Source organism: Pistacia vera, unplaced genomic scaffold (assembly GCF_008641045.1).
Source record: "Pistacia vera cultivar Batoury unplaced genomic scaffold, PisVer_v2 Contig954, whole genome shotgun sequence".
Taxonomy (NCBI): domain Eukaryota; kingdom Viridiplantae; phylum Streptophyta; class Magnoliopsida; order Sapindales; family Anacardiaceae; genus Pistacia; species Pistacia vera.
The window spans coordinates 664,356-683,837 of NW_022196839.1; the positions used below are offsets into that span (position 1 = coordinate 664,356).

General features: G+C 35.6%; 2 protein-coding genes and 1 non-coding gene across 3 annotated transcripts; all 3 read left to right on the forward strand.

The window, feature by feature from the left end:
• Positions 1-1,594: 1,594 nt before the first annotated feature.
• Positions 1,595-1,701, forward strand: LOC116121007. Its single transcript, XR_004126633.1, has one exon. It is a non-coding gene; the product is annotated as a small nucleolar RNA R71 (small nucleolar RNA).
• A 12,065-nt stretch (positions 1,702-13,766) lies between these two features.
• LOC116120999 (probable xyloglucan endotransglucosylase/hydrolase protein 10) lies at positions 13,767-15,122 on the forward strand. Its single transcript, XM_031406968.1, has 4 exons — positions 13,767-13,971; positions 14,064-14,164; positions 14,325-14,518; positions 14,614-15,122. Exons 1-4 carry the CDS (start codon positions 13,782-13,784, stop codon positions 15,014-15,016), a joined length of 888 nt encoding a protein of 295 aa, XP_031262828.1. The 5' UTR covers positions 13,767-13,781; the 3' UTR covers positions 15,017-15,122.
• Positions 15,123-15,995: 873 nt separating this feature from the next.
• Positions 15,996-18,744, forward strand: LOC116120987 (ATPase family AAA domain-containing protein 2-like). The gene is made up of 5 exons (XM_031406957.1): positions 15,996-16,097; positions 17,679-17,736; positions 18,095-18,165; positions 18,261-18,323; positions 18,429-18,744. Exons 1-5 carry the CDS (start codon positions 15,996-15,998, stop codon positions 18,717-18,719), a joined length of 585 nt encoding a protein of 194 aa, XP_031262817.1. The 3' UTR covers positions 18,720-18,744.
• The last annotated feature ends 738 nt before the right edge of the window (positions 18,745-19,482 follow it).

Genomic DNA, 19,482 nt, shown 5'->3' on the forward strand with positions numbered 1-19,482 from the left:
TTTTCCTTCTTGCACATCAATGAGGGCTCTTTCGATGGCAAGAAATGGTCGCCCCAAGATTAGCGGCATTTCCTTGTCCTCTTCCATGTCCAACATGACAAAGTCCGCAGGAAAGATGACTTTGTCTACCTTCACTAAAACATCTTCAACTATACCCCTCGGATGCTTGATAGATCTATCTGGAAGCTACAAAGATATGGTCGTTGGCTTCACTTCAATAATCCCTAATCTCCTGAAAACAGAAAAAGGCATTAGGTTTATGCTTGCACCTAAATCACATAAAACTCTATCAAAAGTAATGTCTCTTATAACACAAGGAATAGTAAAACTCCCTGGATCTTTGAGTTTCGGTGGTAGCTTCTTCTGTATAATGGTGCTGCACTCTTCCATAAGCATCACTGTTTCCTCATCTTCTAATTTCCTTTTGTTTGATAAAATCTCCTTGAGAAATTTTACATAGCTTGGCATCTGTTACAATGCATCTGTAAAAGGAATGTAAATATGCAATATTTTAAATATTTCAATGAATTTGGTAAACTGCTTATCTTGATTTTTATTTCTTAGTCTCTGAGGAAAAGGCACATGAGGGGTGTGATGTGCCTACTCTGGTGGTATCTCGGGAAATGGAAATTTCTCTTTCTTTTGCTTTTGCCTCTCTTCCCTCTTTTGTTCATCTTCCCTGGAACTGGTTGGTTTCTCTTCAGCAATGATCTCTTCATCAACTTCCTCATTAAAATCTTCCTTTTCTTTTGGTGGGCTTTCTTCTTTCCCTGATTGTTCCACCTCTTCCAAGACTATCCCACTTCGCAGAGTTATTACATTTGCTTGTTCACGTGGGTTTGGTACTGTGTTGCTTGGTAGGGAACCCTGTGGTCTCTCATTTAGCTTATCGGCCAATTGACCCATATGTACCTCTAAGTTCCGAATGGATGCACCTTGGTTTCTGAAATTTGCTCTCGTCTCATTCATGAAACCTGTGGTCTCTTGCATAAATTTTCTGAACATATCCTCTAGTTTTGTCACTCTTTGATCTCCTAGTTGATTATTCACTCTTGCTTGATTGTTTAGCATCGCTCTTTGGTTCCATTGGTTGTTTTGCTGATTCTGTTGATTCTGATTGCCCCAAGACAAGTTCGGATGATTCCTCCAACCAGGATTATATGTGTTGGAGAACGGATTGTTCTGTTGCCTTTGATTTCCTGCCAAGTAGTTAACTTGTTCTGATGATGATGAAGCTGAAACAAACGTGTTCCCCACTTGACATTCATTGCTCATGTGGTTACCTACATAAAAATCACAAGTTAATTTAGGTGCTTGAATAGAATTCACTTGCATACCTCTCAATTGCTTCTGTAGTGCTATAAGTTGGGCTGAAATGGCCGAGTATGCATCAATTTCATGCAGACCCATAGATTTCTTTGACTGAATCCTCTCATTCAGTCTTTGATAATTGTTACTTGCCAGAACTTCAAGCAACTCATGAGCTTCTTCAGGTGTCTTGTTTTGCAATGCTCCTCCCAATGCTACATCCACCATCTTTTGCACATTAACCATCAACCCATTATAGAACGTTTGGACTTGCATCCAAACTGGCAAACCATGGTGTGGACACCTCCTCAGTAGTTCCTTTTATCTTTCCCAAGCCTCATATAATGATTCTGACTCTTCTTGTAGAAATGATGTGATATAATTTCTCATCTTCATAGATTTTGCTGGAGGAAAGAATTTGGTCAGGAACTTCTATGCTAATTCATTCCATGTAGTGATCGTTCCTAGTGGTAGTGCCATTAACCATCCCTTTGCTTTATCCCTTGATGAAAAAGGGAACAATCTCAATCTGATGGCGTCATCTGACACTCCATTTGACTTGAAGGTATCGCAGATCTCTAAAAAGTTTGCAATGTGCAGATTTGGATCTTCCTTCAAATCTCCCTTAAACTGTACTGACTGCTGGATGATCTGGATGATTGCCAGCTTTATTTGAAAAGTGTTGGCTTGTACTACTGGTCTAGTTATACTTGATCCACTGCCATCAACCGTGGGAACTGAGAATTCCCTTAATGTTCTATTTTCTGCTATCTCAACAACTATGGCCTCTCGTTCTCTTCTCTCTCTATTAAGTCTTCTTGCGGTTCTTTCAATCTCCGGATCAACAAGAACCACTGGCTGACATCTAGTTCTTCGCATAAACTACACAGAAAGAGAGAAAAAGTGAGATCACAAGCTAATAGAAAAGAACAACAAAAATTAACCAATAAACAAATAAAACAAAAATAAAACTCCAATCTAGCTACACAAGAGAAATTCAATGTTAACACAAAAATCAATCCCTAGCAACGGCACCAAAAACTTGTTGGGTTGTAACTACAACATGCAATATAGCAAGTGCACTAGTCGCAAAAAGTAATAAAGTGATAAGAAAAGTATCGTTCCCACGAGGATTGGTTGTTAAGCACTGATTTTTCCGAATTGTTCTCAAGTTGGAGAAACCGAAAAGTGTTTGGATTGACTGGAGGAATTTAAACTAAGATGGAAACAAAATTTACTAAGTAATTAAAAAGCTATTTAATCAAAGCAAGATTAAAAAAAGAGTATATAATATCAAGTAAAGCAAACGGTTAGGGTTTTGACTTCATTAGGATTCTATGAATTAATCTACGATTGATGCTACTTCTACACTCACATGCACGGATTGTAAATCGAACTCCCTAATGTGTAAAACATACCTTCTCAGGCTATGAATTCCTACTTTTCCCTATTAAGCTTCCGCACCCAACAATTTGAAGATTAATAGATCCAAGTTCATTAATCTAATGGAATCCTAGATTGATTTCATTGATTCTCAAACCTATTTCTAGCGTTCAATACAAAAATGGTGATTTCCCTAAGAAGCTCATACATGATTCATTTCTTAATCTCATCATGTTCAACAAATACTTTCAAGAAAAACAAGAGAAATCACAAAATCCATGGAATGGAATGTAAAAACAACACTAATTCATTGATTAAATATAAAAATCCCAAATTACATCAAAACCCTAACCCAAGATGAGTTAGTTCATACTGAAATTAACACAAATTGAAGTAAAAATAGTGAGCAATGTATTTAGCATATTGAAACTAAGAAAAGAAAGCAAAGATCTTCCCTATTTGACAAATCCACAAGGTTCAATCTCAATCTTCTCCCCTTCTTTCCCAAAATGTTAAACTTACTCTAAAAAATCACGAACCCCTCTAAAAATGGCTAAGTTTTTCTTAGATAGTCAATCCAAAAACCTAAAAACTTTCCTAAAATAAAACTGCGCGTTTTGAATAAAACTGGAAATCAGGAAGGTTCGCCGCAGCGAAGAATATTCTTCGTCGTGGCTACGAGTTAAGCTGAAATCTCATGCTGAGCGTCTGTCGCTGCGGTGAAGAAAGAACTTTGCCATGGTGAACCTTCCTGAACAATTCTGAATTTATGAAATTGCCCTCCGCTTGCTTCCTTGCTTGAATCTTCAATCTTCGATGTTCTCCAATAGGAACAAGCTTCACAGTGCTTCAAATCAGCTTCAGAACTTCCCCGAATTCTGAGATTCACTTGCTTCTGAGTCCAAAAACTCGATTCCGCTCATTATTTGCTCAAAGTGCACGTTTTGGCTTGAAACATAAAATATGTGAAATTAAGTTGCAATTCAGGCACAAACGAAATAAAAAGTATCCAAAATCCAGCCAAAAAGCCTAAATAAAACAGTATAATCCTCGGATTATCACCTGACTCTTATGTACCATTCATAATGAACTTCCATATGAACGCTATGGTGAAAACCCTGTCGGAGCTTTTGAACATGCGAAGGACTACAAAGTAGGACTTGAAGAAGTCCAAGCCTAATTTACTGGTAGCTGCCAGTAAAGGAAAGAGTAAGGGCAAGGGAAAGGCCAAGGCCAAGCCCAAGCCCAAGCCTAAGCCCAAGCCCAAGCCCAAGCCCAAGCCCAAGCCTAAAGGACAAGATGCTCTCAAGCCTGCGGGTGGCATTGGGAAAGATAGGAAGGTAGTTTACTTCTATTATGGCAAGCCTGGCCATTAGAAGAAGCACTTCAAGGCTTTCCTCGCATACAAGAAGAAGTCAGATGCTTTGACTTCAGGTATGTTTATGATTGAGATTAACTTCTCTCCTTCAACATCTTGGGTCATTGACACAGGATCTAGTACTCACATTTGTACTGATGTGCAAGGACTAAGGCAAAGCTGATTGCTTGCCAAGGGAGAAGTGGACCTACGAGTTGGAAATGGAGCACATGTGGATGCATTAGCAGTAGGGACTTATTGTTTGTCTTTGTCTTCGGGCTTATTATTAGAACTCAAAGACTGTTATTTTGTACCTGCGATTTCTAGAAACATTATTTTAGTATCCGCTTTGGATAATATAAGATATCATTTTGAGATTTCTAATGGATTGTTGTCCTTTAGTTTGAATGGTATTTTATTTGGAATTGTAAGGTTATATAACGGATTATATGTTCTTGACTTGAACAATAAGGATATTCTCAACGTTGAAACTAAGAAAGCTAAACATAGCGAACAAAACCATACATACCTCTGGCATTGTAGATCGGGTCATGTTAATCAGACCCGCATTGCAAAACTTCAAAGGTATGGAGTTTTGGACTCTTTTGACTTCCAGTCATTTGAGGTATGTGAGTCATGCCTTTTAGGCAAGATAACCAAGTCACCTTTCACAGGACAAAGTGAAAGGGCTACTGAACTGTTAGGCATCATCCAAGTGATGTATGTGGTCCACTAACAGTTGAAGCCAGAGGTGGATATTCCTACTTCATCATATTTATTGATGATTTTAGTATATATGGTTATGTCTACCTCATGAGACATAAATCTAAAGTCTTTGATAAGTTCAAAGAATTCAGGAGTGAAGTATAGAATATGTTGAACAAAAGTATTAAAGCTTTTCGATCGGATCGAAGAGGTGAATACTTAAGCTCAGGTTTTTTTGAATACCTGAAGGAATGTAGGATAGTATCACAACTCACCCCTTCGTATACACTTCAACACAATAGAGTGTCTGAAAGGAGGAATAGGACCTTACTTGACATGGTTAGGTCCATGATGAGTTTTAGTGATTTACCTGCATCATTTTGGGGTTATGCCCTAGAGACCGCGACTCACATTTTGAACTGTGTGTCATCAAAGTCTATAGACAAGACTCTATTTGAACTATGGAATGGGCGAAAGCCCAATCTGTCTTATCTAAGGATTTAGGGTTGCAAAGCTTAGGTCAAGAAATTGACTTCAAACAAGCTGGGCCCAAAATCCTACAAATGTATATTTGTGGGGTATCCTAAAGAGACCAAAGGATACTATTTCTACCATCTAGAAGAATGCAAAATTTTTGTTGCTCGTACTGGTGTCTTCCTAGAAAAGGAATTTTTTTTAAGAAGTACTAGTGGGAGAAAAGTAAAACTTGATGAAGTTCTAGAGCCACAAGATATACTACTTGAAGGATGGAAAGATGTGCCACAAGCAGTGGTTGAACATCAGAAGGAGGTTACTCCACAACTTATGGATCAAAGTGAACCATCTCAAGTAGTACAAGAGCTACGTAGATCTGGGAGAGTATGCCATGAGCCTAAGAGATACGGTTATCTCGTGACTCAACATGGTGACATCCTTGTCTACCAAGATGATGAACCCAGAACCTACGAAGACGCTATATCAGATCTAGATTCTGTTAAATGGCTTGAAGCCATGAAATCTAAGAAGGACTCCATATACCAAAACCACGTATGGTCTCTGGTGGAACCACTTGAAGGGGTAAAACCCATAAGGTGTAAATAGGTCTTCAAGAAGAAAACTGACATGGATGGCAAGGTACACACTTATAAAGCACGACTGGTTGTCAAAGGTTTCAAGCAAATTCATGGTATTGACTATGAGGAAACTTTTCGCCAGTTGCTATGATTAAATCCATCCAGATTATGCTTGCAATTGCTGCATATCATGATTATGAGATTTAGCAAATAGATGTCAAAATGGTTTTCCTGAACAGAAACCTTGAAGAGGATGTGTATATGACACAACCCGATTGTTTCGTTCTTGATGGGCAAGCTGAGAAGGTATGCAAGTTGCAGAGATCTATTTATGGACTCAAGTAAGCTTCAAGGACTGGAACATTTGTTTTGATGAAGCCGTAAAAGAATTCGGTTTTATCAAGAATGAAGATAAGCCTTGTGTTTACAAGAAAGTGAGTAGGAGCGCAGTGGCATTCCTAGTGTTGTATGTCGATGACATACTTCTGATCGGGAATGATATACCAATCTTTCAGTTGGTAAAGACTTGGTTATCCAAGTGCTTCTCCATGAAAGACTTAGGAGAAGCAGCCTATATACCAAGATAGATCACGTAGGTTGCTTGGCCTAAGTTAGAGTACATACATTGATAAGGTACTGAAGAGATTTAGTATGAAAGAATCTAAGAAGGGATTTCTTCTAATGTCACATGGTGTCTATCTCTCTAAGGATATGTGTCCTAAAACACACGATAAGAGAGATAGAATGAAAAGGATCCCATATGCGTCAGCAATTGGATCCATCATGTATGCCATGTTATGTACTTGGATTGATGTCTCATGTGCGTTAAGCACTTGTAGTAGATATCAATTGGATCCAGGTGAGAGTCACTGGATAGTTGTCAAGAACATCCTTAAGTACCTGAAGAGGACTAAAGACATGTTCTTGGTTTATGGAGGGAAAGATGAGCTCACTGTAAGAGGGTACAATGATGCTAGTTTCCAAATGCTAAAGATGATTATTGATCGCAATCAAGGTTTGTATTTTGTCTCAATGGGGGTGTAGTGAGCTTGAAGAGCTCCAAGCAAAGCACTGTAGCAGACTCTACAATGGAGGCTCAGTATATTGTATTATCTGATATGGCCAAGGAGGCAATCTGGATTAAGAAGTTCGTCACCAAACTTGGTGTGGTTTCCACAATTGTTGATCTGATAGATGTCTATTGTGACAACAATGTAGCAATTGCTCAAGCAAAGGAACCACGGTCTCCCCAAAAGTCCAAACACATACTCAAACATTTTCATCTCATCAGAGAAATGGTTAAGAGGAAAGATGTATAAATCAATAAAGTGCATACTGATGACAATCCCGCCGATCCACTGACGAAACCTCTGTCGTAGCAGAAGCATGAAAAACATTTAAGGTCATTTGGTATTAAATACATGAATTATTTGCTATAGTGCTAGTGGGAGATTGTTAGAGTAGGTTCCCTAGAGCCAATCAATTATTATAAAATTGACTTTGTAATAAATGTTTATTTATCAATAAAAGGCATATTCTTCTATATCGTGTATGTAATGATATATGTCCTTAGGATGGTAGAACCGTGACGAGGTTATCAAGTGTTCCAAATCTTGATAATGAGAACCCTATGATCACATATGGTGGCCATTCTAGAAACGTCCGTAACCCCAATATTATTCTGACCAAGGACACAGATAATATGGTAAGACTATCATAGTGTTGAACGACCATGTCGAAAGGTAGTGACTAATCTCACTTGTCAAGGTTGTTTGCCGACAACCTGGTGCAACGCATGGGTGCTTGCTAGAGGCAAGTTCATTGGACAGACCAGCCTTAGAATTTCATATGGATGGTAACCTCAATATCTATGGAATCGGATGGTGGTGCATGTAACACCCACAGTGAGGTGTGAAATTTTGTTTATGTCTTGAAGTCTTTATGCCTTTATTTCAAGAGAAATGCATGAAAATTTGTTGAGGAAAGTTTTGCAGACATCGCTGCGGCAAAGAACTTTTGTCGCTGCGGCATTGTACATTCTACCCAAACTCGTGGCAGAAATAGGCATCTTCGCCGGAGTGAAGAACTCCTTGGAAATTTTAATGATTTTGGGGAAATTCTTGCTCAAGGGCAAAATGGTCATTCCACCCATAATTAGTTGAAAGTGTGGGGAGTGAAAAGTGATAGAATGTCATGGAGAATACAATGGAATGAGGACTTTTTGGACTAAGGGACATAGATGGACTTTCATGGAAAGTGTAAGGGTAAAATGGGAAGCTATGAGTAACTTTTTGTTATATTAAGAGTTCAAGAGAAAACCCTAGCCATTTTTCCTCTTCTATTCACGCCACCTTCCACCTAAGTTCTCTCAAATTTCTTCATTTCCTTTTCAAGGGAATTTCATAGATTTTGGTCTAAGTTGGATAAATTTTCAATCCTAAGCCTCAAGGTAAGACTTTTGCACCAAGATATGAGTTTTAAATTTTTGTTAAGTGGTGAATTCTTATGGTTGTGTTAATAGGGTGTAGAGAAAGAAAGAGAAAGAAAGTTGTGTCAAAAGAAGACTAGAGTGTTGAGTTGCTCACTTTCAAGGTAAGTAAATCCAACCCAAGTTATGATTTGAGAAATCAATTGAGTAGAGAATTTTTACATGTATGTATGTGCTTATGATTTTGAGAATTGTTGATGAGATTAATGTTTATTGATGAGTAGAATTCAGCCATGAGAAGTGAGATTTGTTGTATGGTTATTGATGGAAGTTTGGATGAATTTAGAAAGAGTTTGAGTAGAATTTATGGAGTGTATTTTCCTGACCAGGTTTAGTATTGATTTAAGGGAGTTTTACTCCAAATATTGGTGGCTTAAGAAAGAAGTAGAAGTGTAGCCAAATTAGAGTTTGAGTGTGCATGCAATATGGTTGATGAAATGTCCAGGAGAAGTGTATGCATGAGTTTATTCACTTGTGATCTTGATATGAGCTTGTAGATAATAGAGAATGACTTATTTTTATGCTATATGGCATTCTTGCATTTAAACATTTGCATTTAGAAAGAACAATAAGCATGAGCCATCTACATGCATACATATACATATGTATGAGAACTTAAAGAATAAAGAGAAAGAAAGAAAAGCTATTAAAGAATGCTTTAAAAGAAGAAAAGAAAAGGTTGTTGCAATGGGGAATGATAAAAGCTTGAAAATACATATTTTTTTAGTGATTCAATTGGATTATTTGTGGAAAAATGTGTTTAATTTGTGAAATTTAACTTAATTATTTCATAAATGTCTTTTATGGGATCACGGGTATGTTTCGAGTGTTTTCAGGTTCTTAAAGATGATATTCAGATGAAGGTTATATCGATGATGGAATGTGGGACAACAAGAATCAAATGGTTCATGATTTGGAGCTGAAATGAAGAAGTTAGGGCGATTTGAAGTTAAAGTGAAAATCCTGGAAAACGCTCCAGTTTTGAACATGCGACAGTAATTTGACAATAACTTGAGCTGTAGATTTTGGATTGAGATGATTCTTGAACCGTTGGAAATATGATTCAAAGGGCTACAATTCATATGTTATCACTTGGCAATATTCAAATGTTATCATGCTCAAAAACCACCATCTTGTCAAGATTTCGCGTTTTGGGGCAGAATCAACTATGCCTAGGCACAGTGCCGCGGCACAACTGCGAATCTGGGTTTTTTTAGATTAAATTTTTTACTTTTATTTCCTATTTTAAGAGTTCTAAAGTGATTAGGATAGTGGGAATCATAACCCTAAAACCCTAGGAGTATAAATAGATGTCTTTAGCTGATTTTTAGGAGGAGGGGAAGGGAGAGAAGTTCAGTTGCTCTTTGGAGATTGGAAATTTCCGCAATTTTGAGTCATCAATTAGAGAAGTTTTTCTACTCTTTCTTATACTCATGTTTATGAATACAATGGTTTTTATTACTGAAAGTATGAACTAATTTTATTTTCTAGGCCTAAGATGTAGCCCAATTTTATGAATATGCATTGAATTATTTGTTGCTAATTTTTATTAAGTTTTGTTTTAAGTTTTATTATTGTGCTTAAAGCTTTCAATTCTTAGGGGCCCTAGAGTTGAATGATTTTATGGGTTATGTTGAGATTGAGAGATGAAACCTAATTAGTCTAAGGTAATAAAACCATAGATTGAGCGAACGATAGAGATAGGTTACCGCGATCTGTGAGGCTTTGGTAAATTCCATAGAACTTAATGATCTCCAATTGCTTAAATCTGGTTAGAGATAATTCGGGTTAGTAATTAGGAGTTAATTTGTTAATTGTTCGAGAGAAAATTAGCAAAATATTAGGGAGTTTGGTCTTTAGAATAAACTTAATTGGATCAACGATAATTGTCAATGCATAGGATTAAATTGGTGTGAAATCTATGCCCTAGGTTTAGTCGTATTGATTTCCTACCAAAGTATTAATAAAAGTCTGTTTTTATTTTGTTTCTAAGTTGTTTTTTTTTTTCATTGAATCATTCTGAAAACATAATCAATCAAATAGCAATAAGATAGGTTAGTGTGGTACTTGGTATTAGTAATTCCCTTGGGTTCGACATCCGTATTCTTACACTTTATTACTTGCACGATTTCGTACACTTGCGAAAATCAACAACAGGGAACCCGTGAGTGACAGAAGAGAATAGCCCCACATGCACGCCCCCTTCAATGAGCGGCCTCAGAATCAGAAAGAAGAAAGTGTACAGTTCATTAGAAGTGCATGTGGATGAGAATTGTACCAACAGAATATACCTCATGCACGCCGCTTTCAACGAGTGGCTATTGATAATCCGAGGATTATACTGTTTTATTTAGGCTTTTAGGCTAGATTTTAGATACTTCTTAGTTCATTTATCCCTAAATTGCTACTTAATTCTTTACATGTTGTGTTTCAGGCCAAAATGGACATTTTGACAAATAATGAGCAAATTGGAGTTTTTGGACTCAGAAGTAAGCGGATCTCAGAATTTGGGAGAGTTTTGAAGCAGAGTAAAGCAATATGAAGCTTGCTCCCATGGGAGAGCATCGAAGATCGAAGATTCAAGCAAAGAAGCAAGCGGAGGGCAATTCTGTAAATTCAAATTTCTTCATGAAGATTCGCGGCGAAATGAGTTACGCACAAGATTTAAGTTTACTTTGTCGCCGCAGCGAGATTTCTTCTTCGCCGTGGCAAAGTCTGCAAATTTCAGTTTCTTTAAAACACACAGTTTCATTTTTAGGCAAAGTCTTAGGTTTTTGGGCGAAGTATAAAAGCAAAACTTTACCATTTTGAGAAAGAATCGTGTTTTTCTTAGTAGAGAGCAGCTTATTTTCATCTTCCTTAGTTTAGATTTGACGAATTTTGGGTTGAAAAGTGAGAACATTTGGGATTGAATATGGTGGATTCTTCAACTAGGGGAGATCTCTTGTCTTTTCCCTCATTTCAATATGTTGAACCTTGTGTTTATTGTTTTTCTTGTTGTGTATTTTGATTTACCTATGAACTAACCCATTTTGGGTCAGGGTTTTGATGTAATTCGGATTCCCATGGATTGAGCAATTGATTTTTGTTATTTTCATATGTTATTGCATGGATTGTGTGGTTATTCTGAATTTATTGCTTTTAATTGATGAACATGATGAGATTGAGAAATGAGTCATGTTAAGCTTCTTGGGTAATCACCATTGTAGTATTGAATGCTAGAGATAGATTTAAGAATCAATGAAATCAATCTAGGATTCCATGTGCTCAATGAGCTTAGAACTATTAATCTTCAAATTGTTGGGTGTGGAAGTTTAATAGGAAAAAGTAGGAAAACATAGCCTGAGAAGGTATGTTTACAATTTAGAGAATTCGATTTACAATCAATGCATGTGAATATGGAAATAGCATAATCTGTAGGTTAATCCATAGAGTCTGAATGAAGTCAAAACCCTACCCGTTTGTTTAAATTGATATTACCTTGTTTTTAATATTGCTTTCATAATTTAGCTTTGAATATTTAGTAATTTTTGTTCTAGTTTTAAGTTTAATTTTCTCCCATTAATCCAAACAAATTCGATTGCTCCAACTTGAAAACATTAGAAAACTTAGTGCTTAGCAACCAATCCTCATGGGAATGATACTCACTCATCACTTTATTACTTAATGCGACTAGTGCACTTGCTATATTGCATGTTATAGTTACATCACATCAAGTTTTTGGCGCCGTTGTTGGGGATTGAGTTTTGTGTTAACATTCAAATTTTCTTGTGTTAGCTAGATTGGAGCTTTATTTTTTTGCTTAATTATTGTTTGTTTAATTTTTGTTATTCTTTTAGGTTGGTTTGTGATCTCACTCTTTCTATTTTTCTGTGTAGTTTATGCGAAGAGCAAGACGTCAACCAGTGGTNGCTAATTTCTTGGGGTTTCAACTTTTATGTGTTTGATAATATATATTTTTTTAATTTTTATTTTTGGCATGTACTCTTATATCATAATTAATCTTGGTCACGTAAAGGAATTTAGTTATTTTTTATTATATAAATTCACCTAAGTTTTGAATAATATATATGTTCTTATGTAAATAATAGATTAAGAAAGAATGATCAATGCCCCATAATTTATAACTAAACCCACTTCATATTTTAATTTGAATTTAAGCAAAGTTTAACCGTTTATGAGAAAAGATCCAAACTTTTTATATTTTCAAATGATGTCTCTTGTTGTTCACCCTTAACGAAACTTTGGCTAACTCAACTACTGTTTCCTTTACCAATCAGGTAAAAGTATGGGCAGAATCTGCAATGCATGAAATTTAATCCAGCCTAGCTAGCTGACACAGCTTTAGAAAAAGGATGAGGTAAAGAATAAACTTAAAAGCTTCATAAGGGCGGTAGTTGAAAGACCCAAGTTTTCTTGAAAAGAAAAGCACAATATCGTTCACTGTCTCACTACTTTCCTTAACTTTCTGCAAACCAGACACACAAAAAGTTTCCCTCTTGTACAGAAACATAGAAAGCCTAAGGGTATTCACAAAGCTTCGAATATTATTTAAATATGTCCAATTAATTTAATATTCATTCATAAATTAAGCATACATTACAAAATTAACCAAAGTCGTGTTATTATTAAGTTAACAGTAAACAACTTTTTCCCACCCAAATAATGGTTTAATGACACTTTCATACCCACAAAATTTTAAAATACTATTTTACTACCCAAATATAGATTTTGTTTCTGATTCCAACATCGTTGTGACCCCATACCACCACTATTCTCTTCCTTGATCATCACTCATCAAAACTTCTCACACCCTACTCTCGTCGACCCCACCAATTGTTAGTAATCGAGTGATTAGGGTTTGCGTAGCCGCCCCTCCCAAGTCAAATTTCGATCAATCCCAACCACCAAAATACAACCTTCCACTACCAAAAGACTCATTGGCCTCCCCTCTTCAAAAGCCTAACAGTCTGGACTAAGTTTGCTCTTTGTTTGTTGTCGAAATATAAATTTGTGTAGTAAAATAATATTTTAAGAGTCTGTGGGTGGGAAAGTGTCACATTAATCCATTATTTGGGTGGGAAAAAGTCGTTAACTCTTAGGGGGCGTTTGGGTCATATAATGTTTTATTATAAAGGTATATTATATTAACGGAAAGAAAGATCACCTTAAAGATTACTAAAAATGTTTAGAAAATGCGTTTGATTAATTCGAATAAATTGGTGAATAATATATTTGGTTGGAAGGATAAATGAGTGGGTATGTTATGTAGATTACTAAATTGTCCTCCTTTTTAAATATTAATATAATAAAATTTTTTATTATTATTTTTGGAACCATTTCTTTGCTTACTTCTAAAGATATTCTTGCTTCAACTAACTTTGCTTCTATCTACAAATCCTTTGGTTTAATTTCCCATGCAATACCTATATATATGCTATCTCCTTCCCTTCCTCTTAACCTGTCTCCTTTCCTCTTAACAATAACCATGTCGACCAATTACTTCAAATTCATTGCGTTCATCTGGTTTCTCAATCAAAATGCGCTTCAAATCTCAACAGCTTCCGTCGTTTCTACCGGAGATTTTAACAAGGACTTCTTCGTCTCCTGGTCCCCTAGCCATGTAAACACTTCTGCAGATGGCTTATCAAGAAGCTTGAAGCTCGACCAAGAATCTGGTATGCCATATAATTTATTACACACTCATGAACATTGAAAAATCTCTAATTTTCTTACTATTATATATTATTAATTATTTTATTTCTGGCAGGGTCTGCTTTTGATTCAAATCAAATGTTCTTATTCGGACAAATAGATATGGAAATCAAGCTAGTACCAGGAGATTCTGCTGGCACAGTTCTGGCCTTTTATGTAAGTGAAGTAACTTATTAGTTTATATATCTATATGAAAATTATTTTGCGCGGATGTTCTAAAGTTTTTGAGGTGTGGATTAAAGTTGAGCAAAGGCTCGTTGGCTTTTCATTTTGCTTTCTCCATTTCGTTGTGTGATTGATATATATTTCAATGCAGTTGGCCTCGGATCAACCTAACAGAGATGAATTGGACTTTGAATTCCTGGGAAATGTGAGTGGCCAACCTTACATTCTTCAAACTAATGTTTTTGCCGACGGGTTTGACGACCGTGAAGAGAGAATTTATCTGTGGTTTGATCCAACCGCCGACTTTCATACATACTCTGTGCTCTGGAATCTTCACCAAATTGTGTAAGCCACTGTTAAACATTTAGGTTATTTTCAAACATTTATATTTTATTTCAAATGAATAATCCTTACAAATTTTTGCGTGTTAAATTTCTCAGTTTCATGGTGGATAATAAACCTATCAGAACGTACAGAAACCATGCAGACAAAGGAGTGGCATATCCACGATGGCAACCGATGAGCATAAAGGCCAGCTTATGGAATGGAGACAGCTGGGCGACACGCGGTGGAAAGGACAAAACCGATTGGTCGAAAGCACCCTTCATTGCCTCGTTCAGAAACTACAAGACTGACGCCTGCGTTTGGAATGGAAATCCGAGGTTTTGCAGGGCGGATAGCTCGGATAATTGGTGGAACAAAGAGAGATACAGCAGTCTTGATCGTGATCAGAAACGATGGTTCAAATGGGTGAGGAAATACCACATGATTTATGATTACTGCCTGGATAACCAGAGATTCCAAAACAATCTTCCCAAGGAATGCTCTCTTCCCAAATATTGATTTTGATTTATATATACGGAGGATTCATCCAATTTCCATTTCAATTTTTTCCTTATGTTATTATTTTTATTTTTTATTGTTTCTTTATGTTATAAATATGTGTAAATTAAAGGTATTTTTTCAGCAATTAATGAATGCATATTCTTGTATGTCGTTCCAACTAAAGCAATCTCTGTTCAGACCTCTTTAATTTTAGGAAGGTGGACCTAAATATAGATAATTATTTTATTTTATTTTATTTTGTTGATATAAAAGATAATTTTTTTTTTTTTTTTTTAAATAGAGAAAGAAAAATGTCAAAAAAAGAGAAAAGAAGTGTATGATGAATTTTTATCAGAAAGTGATTAAAAAATTTAGAGAATTCAATTATATATTATGACGAAGTTATACAACTAAATTAAAAATTTATATATAAGTAAAACATTTCAAAAATAATAATTCTAACTCTGTATATAATATTTGTTTATAAGCAAAAATGAATAAAAAAGACAAGTGTTTTTAGAAAGGATATTGTTTTAGATAAATTGGAAAATCGAAATTCTATTAATACATAATGGTTTTGAAAGAATTTAAGTGGGTTCAAATAAGAACACTTTAATTTGTAACATATGATTTGTATCATAAATGTGGATGTTCCCATACTCAATTTCTTTTTCAATTTAGAAATATTTTTCTGTTTTAGATTCTAAATTTAATTTAAATCTGCAATTTTATATATTAAAAATGATTGAAAACATTATCTCAAATTAACTACTTCTAAAGGGTTGAGTGGTTCGATAGAGACTTTTGGATGTATTAATCTTGAGTTTGAGTCCCTCTTCAGTTGCTAATAGAGGTAATCATAGTAGTTATTACCTGATCAGTAGTTTCAAGGTCCAAGAAATTCATTAAGGTGCGCGTAAGTTGATCTGGACACTCATAGTCATTTAAAAAAAATAAACATTGTGATTGAAATTTTGAAATTAATTTTTTAGACTAGATGGTTTTCCAATCCAAGATTAGGGAAGACCCGGGTAGACCTGGACAAGGCTTGATCCTAACTGGGTCTGGACCTGATTGGGATTGGTCCCATTTGGGACTAGTCACTCATGGGCCTAGGAAGAAATTTCAGGGCATGGACCGATCCCATGAGCTTGAAAAATTTTGTTCCACCCCTAACTTTTTTTTTTATATTTAAGGGATTAAATAAAATTATATAGGGGGGTCTATGTAATTTTTAGGGGTCTTGGAAGATTTTTTGCAACCCATAAATTTGGTAAAATGTTAATTTAACCTTCAATATTTTTGTCTATTTAAAAATTACAAGAGGTTTTTGGATATTTTTCAGGAGACTTTTTAAAAAAAATGCAAAGGAGTTTGGGCTCAGGCTGGGACTGATCCCAGGCCCGGGTCTTCAAGGAGCGCTCGACCCCTCCTTCATGGGCCTGGTCCAGGTTTAGGATCAAACCTCATAGGACTGGTTTTTTGGGATTGGTCCAAAATGCCCAGGTCTAAACCCGGGTCTTCTTTTTTCCCCTAATTCCTAAATCTGAAGAAAAATGTTATTCTTATGAAAACTTATACAAAGAAGACTAAAAAATAAAGAAAAAAACAAAGAAAAAACAGAAAAAGAGAAAGAAATAGAGAGATATCATGAAGATCAAGATAACAATTATTTTTGTATACCTTTTTGTATTTGTCATTGTGAGATTAGCACTTCTCAAATCTGAAAATCTATTTCAGAATTTCAAACCCTTAAAACCACAACGCCAACTCAGTCGCCACTCTCAGCCGCCGTGACTTTCGCCGCTCATCACTGTCGCAACCTCGCCTTTTCAAGCGGAAATCCACCACGCAAACCTCGCTGAAACTGACTGCCGCTCCATACATTACGACGGAATATGTATTTGTTTCCTCTTTCTTAATTTTTTTTTGTTTTTTTATGTCATAGATTTTATACAGTTTTGCTGGCCTATACTGAAGCGGAACTTAAATTTGAAGTGTTGTTTCGTTATGATGTAGAATTGAATTTAATTAAAACTCTAGTTAACTGAGGAAGATAAGTATGTGAAGTTATGTCTTTCTATAATTGAAGGAAATTTATCACATTTATTATGTTGAATGTTGATGATGATTAGAAGAAAATTTTAATATTCTTGAATCCTTTGAATGAATTAGGTGTATATTGTTCATATTTGTCTATTCATTACTTATAGTTTCCCAAAAGTATGGAAAGACAATTTTTGATGAAACTATTATGCTAAATTCATCTATTTTGTATTTGAACTAAATCCAAAAGGGTTGAAATTATTAATGGATTCTTTAATACTGGGGTTCAAATTTCAAAAGCTTATCTATCACATCAGGCATGCTTTTTAGACAATTCGTTATTAATGTATATGTAGGATATAAGTGGTTATTTTCGGAAAGAGTGTTTTACTGCTTCTGAGTTGCTGCGTTTCTGGTTCCTTGCACAACCCTTACCTTAATCTGAAGAGATGGCAGAAACAAGTAAAGATCTTTTGCAGTTAGAGGACAACAATTCCACTTCCTCATCCATAGGTACATGTTTGCCTTTTCTTTCTCTCTTCTCTTTATGTGTATTATAATTGTAATTTCACTGTTTGTGTTTGTGTTTTCAGAATCTGCACTTCTTGTTTGCAACAAGTAGTCCCATTCTTAGTTGAAGAAACCAAACCCAGATGAAAAACCTGTGTTTAATCCTCTTCTCCGAAGCCAAGGTACTCTCACTCTTGAAGTCTGTTTCAGTTTTTCTTAATTTTATTAATAAAGTGGCAAATTTCTCTTTTTAGCAATGCAGTTTTACTGAAGAAGAAATGCTCTATTTTTGTGAATTGAAGAACTATAAAAACCCATATCACATAGTTCTTTCATTTTGCTAATTATTGATGTAAAGTTTCTAAGATGTTTGGTTCCTTACTGTAAATCGTGTGAATCATGTATGGAAATGTATACTTGATATTTATTGTAGAGTTGGTGTTTCCCACATGTAAGGCCTGTTTGTTAAACATTAGGAACTGGAAGTAAGGAATTATTTTTTAATCGCAGTTGGTTCTAAATTCTTAGCTATTTTTGCAGTTCTAGGAAAAGTGAAGGATTTCTTGGGAATGATGTCAGAAGCTAATAAAAGGCTCCAGCTTGATGCAAAGGTTTGCATATTGATCATATTAAAATATCTAGTTTATTAATAGATCCAAACAAGCTCTCTCGATCACTAACCTGTGCTTAAATTTACTAAATGTAGGAAAAAGCTCAAGATTATGATATTGAAGTACTCACTGGAAATGAATCTGAAGTTATTGAGATGGTAACTGAGGGTTTCTCACTTTCTGTCTCTCTTCATACTTTGTTATGGCTTACAACATGTGGCAGCCAAGTTATAGCATGATTTCGGGGTGCATCTTAGTGACAGGATCTAATGCTAGGTGTAGCTGATCTTCATACACCAGAAACTGTAATGGCTGCTGAATCAGCTATTGCCGGTAACCAGCCAATGATTCCTTTTGCTGCCAGCAGAAGTGGAACAGACTCTGAAGGTAGCAGTGAAGATAGTGGCGACGACGATGACGACAAAGACGAAGATGATGACCACAACGATGATGACGATGAAGATGATGAATATAGTGACAATGATGACAAGGCCGTCTCAAGAACATTTGTGATCCTAGACAAGAGTTACTTTAAGGCATTTTTAATAATATAAGCATATATTAAAAAATTATTTCAAATTCATTTTTTCTTACCTTTTGAGATGCAAAATCATTAATTAAATTTTTATATTCAAGTTTAGAAACAAAATCTTTTTCAATTGATAATATAACCAAATTACTTAATCTTTCTTGTGAGGGCAAGAGGTGGACGTCAGGCTACTAGGGTCAGGTAAGTGAGGGGTTTTGGGGAGGGGGTTGAGGGGACGAAGATGGTGGTGTCGGGGAAGGTCAACGACAGCGAATGTATTGGAAATGGTTGTCGCACGCTGTGAAGAATGAAAATGGGTTGCGAAAATTAGCAAAAATCGGCCAAATTAGGGGTTATCAAGGTTGGGAAAATGTTTGGGAAATGATTAAGTGATGAATCCGATCGATTTTGGTGAGAAAATTGATCAGAATCATCACTTTAACGACGACAGCGACACTATGGTGGTGTGGAGGGGTGGATATGCAATGTTTTCATTATTTTAGGGATTGAATGGGTGTTTTGAAATTTTAGACATTTAAATAACTAGTTTAGTTAATTTGGGGGTGTGAATGGAAAATATGAAACATGGTTTTTTTTGGTAAATTTAAGTAAAAAAATTATAATGAATTTGAGGCTTTTGGCTTTCTGGGGCCCTTTGGACCAGTTTGGAAAAAAAATTATAAACTTTTTTTAGGCATAATGGTATTTTTGTAAATCTATTTAAAAAATCTTAAAATAATTTTGAGCCTCTTTTTGGGGCATTTTCTTTGAGGGTCCTAGGTAGATGC

Excerpts from the sequence above, each read along its gene's own strand:
- LOC116120999 (XM_031406968.1), top strand. The coding sequence starts at position 13,782 with ATGTCGACCAATTACTTCAAATTCATTGCGTTCATCTGGTTTCTCAAT. Across the intron at positions 13,972-14,063 it reads GAAGCTCGACCAAGAATCTG|GGTCTGCTTTTGATTCAAAT; the intron begins GTATGCCATATA and ends TATTTCTGGCAG. Across the intron at positions 14,519-14,613 it reads TGGAATCTTCACCAAATTGT|TTTCATGGTGGATAATAAAC; the intron begins GTAAGCCACTGT and ends TAAATTTCTCAG.
- LOC116120987 (XM_031406957.1), top strand. The coding sequence starts at position 15,996 with ATGGTTTTCCAATCCAAGATTAGGGAAGACCCGGGTAGACCTGGACAA. Across the intron at positions 16,098-17,678 it reads ATTGGTCCCATTTGGGACTA|TTGAAGAAACCAAACCCAGA; the intron begins GTCACTCATGGG and ends TCCCATTCTTAG. Across the intron at positions 18,166-18,260 it reads GGCTCCAGCTTGATGCAAAG|GAAAAAGCTCAAGATTATGA; the intron begins GTTTGCATATTG and ends TACTAAATGTAG.